General features: G+C 38.7%; 2 protein-coding genes and 1 pseudogene across 2 annotated transcripts; 2 read left to right on the forward strand and 1 right to left on the reverse strand.

The window, feature by feature from the left end:
• The first annotated feature begins 1,042 nt into the window (after positions 1-1,042).
• On the forward strand, positions 1,043-3,218 carry LOC143578370 (putative inorganic phosphate transporter 1-7). The gene is made up of 2 exons (XM_077061966.1): positions 1,043-1,562; positions 2,152-3,218. Exons 1-2 carry the CDS (start codon positions 1,043-1,045, stop codon positions 3,216-3,218), a joined length of 1,587 nt encoding a protein of 528 aa, XP_076918081.1.
• Positions 3,219-3,824: 606 nt separating this feature from the next.
• LOC143578367 (putative inorganic phosphate transporter 1-7 pseudogene) lies at positions 3,825-5,495 on the forward strand (annotated as a pseudogene).
• A 939-nt stretch (positions 5,496-6,434) lies between these two features.
• LOC143578371 (actin-depolymerizing factor-like) lies at positions 6,435-7,915 on the reverse strand. The gene is made up of 3 exons (XM_077061967.1): positions 7,765-7,915; positions 6,778-7,043; positions 6,435-6,695 (listed from the first exon to the last, which is right to left on the reverse strand). Exons 1-3 carry the CDS (start codon positions 7,786-7,788, stop codon positions 6,545-6,547), a joined length of 441 nt encoding a protein of 146 aa, XP_076918082.1. The 5' UTR covers positions 7,789-7,915; the 3' UTR covers positions 6,435-6,544.
• Between the last annotated feature and the right edge of the window lie 484 nt (positions 7,916-8,399).

Consider the following 8,399-nt stretch of genomic DNA (forward strand, 5'->3'; position numbering starts at 1 on the left):
CAATATTATCCGCTTTGCCCACAAAGAACTCACGGATTTGTTTTTGATTGCACAGGTAGAGACTTCCCAGGAGGTCACCCATCCTGCTACTACTCCCACCTAAGCACGCTTAACTGTGGATCTCTCCTCTCGTCCATTACCATTAAGCCTAAAACGCGTTGGTGATTTAAGAGGTGGGACATTTACTTATGAACCAAGGATCTCTCCTATCCACGACCGATATGGGATTTGCCTAGGGTATTACAGTTACTCTGTCAGACTATTCCACATGTGGATCCAACAGTTGCAATCGAAGCAACTAAGCAAGAACTGAGAACTTGCGATTGATCGAACAAATGCAAGAGAATATTAGATTAGGGTTTTTAATTAGGAGATCATCGGTGTCTGTTAACAAACCGTTTGTCTCTTCGTTTTGACTCGTGAATATGAAAAGTCGATTAAAAATAGGGATTAAAATTCTGAATTTGAATAGTCCGGTTTTTCGTTTGCACATCTTGAGCCTTCGACTTTACCTAGAACCGAACTAGAAACAATAAGGTAACGATTTCTTGATTCTGACAGTTTCAAACCGTTGCTTTGCTTGCTCATGTCTAATAAAGATAGCTGAAACTTAATATTGTGATGGACTATCTACTTTTATAGTTTTAGCACATGTGACTACTTTTGTACGTTTGTATTTTTCTATAACTAAGCACCTAATCACATTGCCAAATGAAAGTAGTTTATATTCTATCTCATTCCATGCAATCATTTACGAGTACGTATCATGTCCTCATTAAATTCATATACCAAAGTACCCTTTTTTGTATAATTTGACTAAGTTGTTGGAGTAGCGAAAATAATGAGCATATGCCGCTTAATTTTAGTTTCAATACTCTTTTGATAACTATATATACACATTCCCTTTAACATCCCTTCATCACACCATCAAGAACAAACAACAAAGGTTAGTGACTCAAATTTTATTCATTTTATTATTATAACGTATGCATGCATGATCTAATTTCTTATTGATTTGTTACAAAAGAAAGAAATTGATGCGATGGAAGCGTCAGGGAATTTACAAGTTTTAAACGCCCTCGACGGAGCGAAAACACAATGGTACCACTTCACGGCGATTGTGATCGCTGGAATGGGGTTTTTTACGGACGCGTATGATTTGTTTTGTATATCGCTTGTCACGAAATTACTTGGTCGGATTTATTATTACACAGAAGGGTCTCCGAAGCCAGGAAGTTTGCCACCGCAAGTTTCTGCCGCGGTAAATGGGGTTGCGCTTGTTGGGACGCTAGCGGGACAGTTGTTTTTCGGGTGGCTTGGTGATAAATTAGGGCGGAAGAAAGTGTATGGTATTACGCTTATGTTGATGTGTCTTTGTTCGATTGGTTCGGGTTTGTCGTTCGGTAGCCAACCGAAGGGGGTGATGACTACTCTTTGCTTCTTTCGGTTTTGGTTAGGGTTCGGTATCGGTGGTGATTACCCGCTCTCCGCCACCATCATGTCAGAATATTCAAATAAGAGAACGCGTGGCGCGTTTATAGCGGCTGTTTTTGCCATGCAAGGTATTTACATAGAATATGTTACTTACCATTTACCCGAACCAAACAGTTTGTGAGCTATTTGAGATCAGCTAACCTAGTCGAGTTTAAAAAAGTTCAAGCCTAAAAATAAATGTTTATTTGAGCCAAGCTCGAGCTTGCTCATGAGTTAGCAAGCCCTATAATTTACATAACTTTGTTTAATATATATTTATATAATTCTCTTATTAACTATAAACTTTGTAAAAGTAACCAAATAATATATATTAGCATATAAAAAGTTATAACTAAACATATTAAAAGAAAGATCCAAGATTATGCTTGGTAAATATAAAACTATATATTGAATAATAACTAAAGCAAGCCGTGTTTGAATACTACTGAAGATCCAAGCTCAATCTTTCGAAACAAAGTTCAAACCGAGACGTGCTCGAGCTCAAGCCAAGTCGAGCTTGTGCTTAACTCTTATTGCATATGATACTTTTCTCGAGCCTAGTCAAGCTTGTGCTCGAGCTTCCATAAAATATGACATGATCAGATTTCTTTTTTAATTATTTTTTATTTATATATAATTGATTAATAATACATATAACCTAATATATATTCTATCCAGGATTTGGGATCTTGGGAGGCGGGGTGTTTGCGATTATGATGGCGGCGGCTTTCGACAACCATTTTAAAGCTCCGCCATACGAGGTTGATCCAGTGAGGTCAACTGTGCCCGAAGCCGACTATGTATGGCGAATAGTCCTCATGGTCGGAGCTCTTCCGGCACTACTGACTTACTACTGGCGGATGAAAATGCCCGAAACCGCCCGGTTCACAGCCTTGGTCGCCAAAAACGCCAAGAAAGCCGCTTCGGACATGTCCAAAGTCCTCCAAGTCGACATCGAAGCCGAACAAGAAAAACTTGATGAAGCCATGACCGATAACAAATTTAGTTACGGCCTGTTAAGCAAAGAATTCGCTAAACGCCACGGCTTGCATTTACTCGGAACAACAAGCACGTGGTTCTTACTCGACATCGCGTTCTACAGCCAAAACCTGTTCCAAAAAGACATATTCACCGCAATCGGATGGATCCCACCTGCGAAAACCATGAACGCGATCCAAGAAGTTTACAAAATCGCACGCGCACAAACGCTCATTGCCCTTTGCAGCACGGTCCCCGGGTACTGGTTCACCGTGTTCCTTATCGATAAAATCGGACGGTTCACAATCCAACTAATCGGATTTGCCATGATGACAATATTCATGTTTGTGTTAGCATTCCCTTATGATTATTGGACCCAACCAAAACACAACATAGGCTTTGTAGTAATCTACTCATTAACTTTCTTCTTCGCGAACTTCGGGCCAAATGCGACAACATTCGTGGTCCCCGCGGAGATTTTCCCCGCGAGGCTAAGAGCAACTTGTCATGGGATATCCGCAGCGTCTGGGAAACTAGGAGCGATAGTTGGGGCTTTCGGGTTTTTGTACTTGGCGCAAAGTAAAAACCCTGCGAAGACGGATCATGGGTACCCGCCAGGGATTGGTGTGAAGAACTCGTTGATCGTGCTCGGTGTGGTTAACTTGTTGGGCACATTATGTACTTTTCTTGTGCCCGAATCGAAGGGGAAGTCGCTCGAGGAAATGTCCGGTGAGAATGAAGAAGAAACCGGTGAGACACGGGCGTAAGTGTCTCTGGGGTGAAGCAAATGCATCGTCTCCAACTTATGTTTTAGTTGATAATATTGCAACATTTGTGTTCCGTTTTTGTAGAAGCCATGTTTTAGGTTTGAAATGAGAATTTTCTTATGAAAAAGAGTTATAAACATTTTGTTATTATTGAAGTTTATGTTCGTAGCATTCTTACTACACGGGTATTTGATGAAAATTTATTTCAGTTAACGATAATTTATAGTTTAACGTGTATTATGTATTTTCAGTTTATTACAAAGCATTTGTTAATTGACAAATGATTATATGAGCGGAAAAAACTGTCCTTTATGTTTGGAATCATGGTATTTTACATGTGAATGCCACCAAGAAACATATTCCAAAATACCATAAAACAAATCCATGGTTCTTGACGTAGAAAACAATCCTAATACCTTAAAATCCAGACAAAAAAATCTTATCTGTCATCACTTGAAAACCTCAAAATCGAATTTTTGACAATTTCCAATGGCTTTATGACCAAACAATTAACAACTGTTTCCATGTCAAAGGTATATGCTCGTATATATTGTTTCCAACGTCCATCTACATCATACATATACATATACATATATAAGCACACACCGTAAACCGTTTACCGCACTAAATCACATTTTTTCGGCGATGGCGGGAGATCAACTTCAAGTGCTTCACGCACTCGATCTCGCCAAAACACAATGGTATCACTTCACCGCAATTGTAATAGCCGGAATGGGCTTCTTCACTGATGCATACGATCTATTTTGCATCTCCCTCGTCACTAAATTGCTCGGTCGGATATACTATTTCAAAGATCACGAAAAACCAGGCACGTTGCCGGCTAATGTGGCTGCAGCGGTCAATAGCGTGGCATTTGTCGGGACCCTCTCGGGTCAACTCTTTTTCGGGTGGCTCGGGGACAAAATGGGAAGAAAGAGAGTGTATGGAATGACACTTATGGTCATGGTGATTTGCTCGATAGCTTCCGGGCTTTCATTCAGTAATGATCCGAAGTCGGTTATGGTCACACTTTGCTTCTTTCGGTTCTGGTTAGGGTTTGGGATTGGCGGTGATTACCCGCTTTCTGCCACCATTATGTCGGAATATGCAAATAAGAAGACGCGTGGAGCGTTTATCGCAGCTGTTTTCGCTATGCAAGGTTTTGGGATTTTAGTTGGGGGCATTTTTGCTATTATTGTGTCGGCGGCGTTTAAAGCTAAGTACAATGTTGCTCCTTATTATAAAGATCATCTCGGTTCGACCCCGCATCAAGCCGATTACATTTGGAGAATTATTTTAATGTTTGGCGCGATACCCGCAGCTTTAACATATTATTGGAGAATGAAGATGCCTGAAACCGCTCGATATACAGCTTTAGTAGCTAAGAACGCAGAAAAGCGGCAAATGATATGGCTAGGGTTATGCAAGTCGACATTGAAGCCGAGCAAGGAAAGGTTGATACTATTACTGAAAAGGACACGAACTCATTCGGTTTGTTTTCAAAAGAGTTTGTTAGGCGCCACGGGCTCCACTTGCTCGGGACCACAACGACTTGGTTCTTACTCGATATCGCGTTTTACAGTCAAAATCTATTCCAAAAAGACGTTTTTAGTGCGATCGGCTGGATTCCTAAAGCGTTTGAAATGAGCGCAATCGAGGAGGTTTACAGGATTGCGAGAGCTCAAACCCTAATCGCGCTTTGCAGTACCGTTCCCGGGTATTGGTTTACCGTTGCTCTAATCGATAAACTCGGAAGATTTAAAATCCAGTTAATGGGTTTTATGATGATGACAATCTTTATGTTCGCGTTAGCAATCCCGTATGATCATTGGAAAGAATCCAAAAATAAAATGGGGTTTGTTGTGTTATACTCGTTGACTTTCTTCTTTGCGAATTTCGGCCCGAACGCCACCACATTTATCGTGCCAGCTGAGATTTTTCCAGCACGATTGCGGTCCACGTGTCACGGGATATCAGCAGCATCTGGGAAGCTCGGGGCAATAGTTGGCGCTTTTGGATTCTTGTATCTTGCCCAGAGCAAAACTGACCCTGAGGACGGGTATGGTAAAGGAATCGGTGTTAAAAACGCGCTTACTATTTTGGCGGTTGTTAACCTTTTGGGTGCTCTGTTCACACTTTTGGTACCCGAAGCTAAAGGGAAATCGCTCGAGGAGATGTCGGGTGAGAACGACGATAATGATGATGATGATGTGGTAAGAAATGAAAGTGAAATTAAGTTAACCGCGATTGAACCTAATTCAACAGCTTAATATCTCTTTGCATGCCTATTTGTTTTGTGTTTAATGTGTGTTTTCAATTTTAATAAAGTGTGTATTTTCTTTTAACTATTATATGTAAAGAATAATACAGGCTTCAAGGTAGTCTTTAAAACCACATAATCATTAGTTTCTTAGCATGCCCTATAAAGCGAGTGGGTTGGGTAACAGGTCAAAATAGAGGTGTGCATAAGACCGATAAAACTAAACTGTAACCAGAATAACCAATGTAACTGAACAAAAATAACCGACGGTCCAGTTTTAAGTTTCTTCAAAAACTGATTTTTTATTTCAGTTTTGGCTTTGCTATTAGCCAAAGAAATACCTGAACCAAAACCGATTGGAACAAAACTGAACCAGAAACCCCGATTTGAAATAATTTATATAAAATCAATAAATGGGGTAGCCCAAACATTTTAGATTCAAATGTGTAATAATCAATTAGTCATTAAATTAAAAAGAACAAAACCAAACATAACCCGGTGTTAAAACTGAAACCAAGCGGTTTCCAAAACCAACCCATGCACATTCCTAGGTCAAAACGGGTCCAAAATCAAATGAGTAAATTTTTGTACGGGTCAGGCCGGGTTGGGTTCATTCAACACATTTTTGCGGGGTTGGGTTCACCAAAACGGGCCCAAATTAATTAGAAGGCTTATACATTAAGAATACAATTTTTGCAACTTTTCAACCCATTTGACATGCTTTCTTTTAAAGTTAGTGTTTAGCTTTTTTGCCCGTTTGACCGGCTAAAATAAAACATAACCTAAATCAACTTACTTCCTAAGTAAATTGGCCGAAAACGACCTCAACAAAACAATAGCACAAGACGGAGATAGGACTAGAAGCCAACTATAAAGGTATAATAGCGGGTCACTAAATACATAACGATTTGTAAGTTTAAATAATTGGACGCTTCTTACAGTGAAACGATCTTATTGTCATCCAAGTGCCATTTTTATGAAACGTAACTTTCTTTCGCTAGAAAGGAGCAGAAACCGGTTTGCAACTTCAAGAAGCTAGAGACAGTGGTTGAAGAAAGCTAACCGATTAGTATACGCGTTCCTTCAGCACATCAAGCTCCATTTCTGTAGGGTCCGTCGCTTGAATCTCATAGTGGACCCCATCAAGCTCGTGTCTGAGTCGGTCTTTTGATGTTGCATACAACATCTTGGCTCGAATCCTAGAGGTTGCAGGTGACCTGCACAACATACAAGTAGCCTTTCAAATTATAATAATTAAACCATTACAAAATGTTAGATTTTAACGGTATACGAAAATACCAAGCGATGAAGAAAATCTTGCTCTTTTGGCAGTTCTCGGAGGTGACAAAGTCAAAGTCAAAGATCGCATATCTGCAATCGTTTTCAGGCAAAGCCGATGTGAAATCATCGTAACTTTCAGCAGGATTCCCGGTTTTCTCTACGACGACTTCGTTTTTCTTCTCGTCGATTTTAAAAATCACGTATCGGTGTGCTTTCTTTCTTTGCAGCTCCAAGAAGGTGCCTTTGCAGTGATCAGCAACACCCATTCCGGATGACGCATTCTTCTGCTAATCAAATCATCAATAGGGTGTATGTATAAGTTCACATAATAAGAACAGTTTCAGGTATTTAATTAAATAAAAAATAATAGAGATTACAAATAATACCAAAAAATGAGTTTCAATACTTTATGTTTAAGAGTGTAAGATCTCATAATAAAAACAGTTCCAGAAACCAAACTAATTCTAAAATTATAAAAATTTCAAATACAGACCAAAAATTAGAGTCTTGAAAGTCAAGTTTCCCAATTTCGGGTGCGTAACCATCGCGTGTAACGGGCATTTAAACACGTGTAACCAATGCCTAACCAGGCGTAACAAGTGCTGAAAACCAGAAGCAAAGCTGAATTTACAGTAATTCCCAAAAAAAAAAAAAGTTTTTGAACCAATGTGTTCCAACCCAAACCCGTTCTGACCTGACCCTTTTCGACTCAAACCAAGATAACCCTTTTTCTAAATTGACACGTTCCGGTCCTAACCCGTTATGATAGGCAACCCAAACCTAATCAAACGGTATCAAGATAATTACAATAAACCTTAGGTAATATAATAATCTCTTTAACACTCATAAGATGAACCAAATTTGAGAATTGAAATTCAAGTAATTGCATACCACATAACATCCAACAGATGAAAATACTGAGATTGACCAAATATTAGATCAAAATCACCAATTGATAGTAACTAATAATGCCCTAATGATAACCAATTAAACCATATAACATACCCCTGCTCGGAATCTGAAGGACATGATTGATCTTCAATTGAAACCCAATTGGAATGGATTGAATAAGTGAAGATTGGAAGTGGGTATAATAATAATAATAATAATAATAAGTTGGGTGGGTTTAGGCTTTAAAAGATATAAACCACAAAATAATAATAAGAATAATAATAATAATAATAAAAGATAAAGACTTAGATTCAATTACGTAAAGATTTACAACATGATTGGGAATCGGGGGCGGTGCGTACATCTAACGCTACGATGTGAGTGGAACAATCCGAATCGGATTACCGGCTAAATTCATCGCATCAGAATATGTTTGTATTTCGATATTAGGAAAACCCTCACCAAAGACTGATACTCGTAAGACAAAACTTGTTTAGTTCAAACATTCAACTAATAAATGTCATCTACTCGTCTAATTAATGTTTTGACGATAATAACATATAGCTTTTTACTAATTAATCATTTTATAGTTATTTTATTAATTAATGTTTTGACAATAATAACGTATAAATATTGTAAAAGATTTTGGTTAAAAATTTATGATTAGAGTTACGACGAAAATAAGAAAATAAATTAAAAGAACAATATGGAGGAGGGGAAACTGGAAAGGTTGAGCCAGGTGTTTTATA

This window comes from Bidens hawaiensis, unplaced genomic scaffold, assembly GCF_021521415.1.
Source record: "Bidens hawaiensis isolate Kalapana, Puna unplaced genomic scaffold, B.hawaiensis_p1.1 tig00029260_1, whole genome shotgun sequence".
NCBI lineage: Eukaryota > Viridiplantae > Streptophyta > Magnoliopsida > Asterales > Asteraceae > Bidens > Bidens hawaiensis.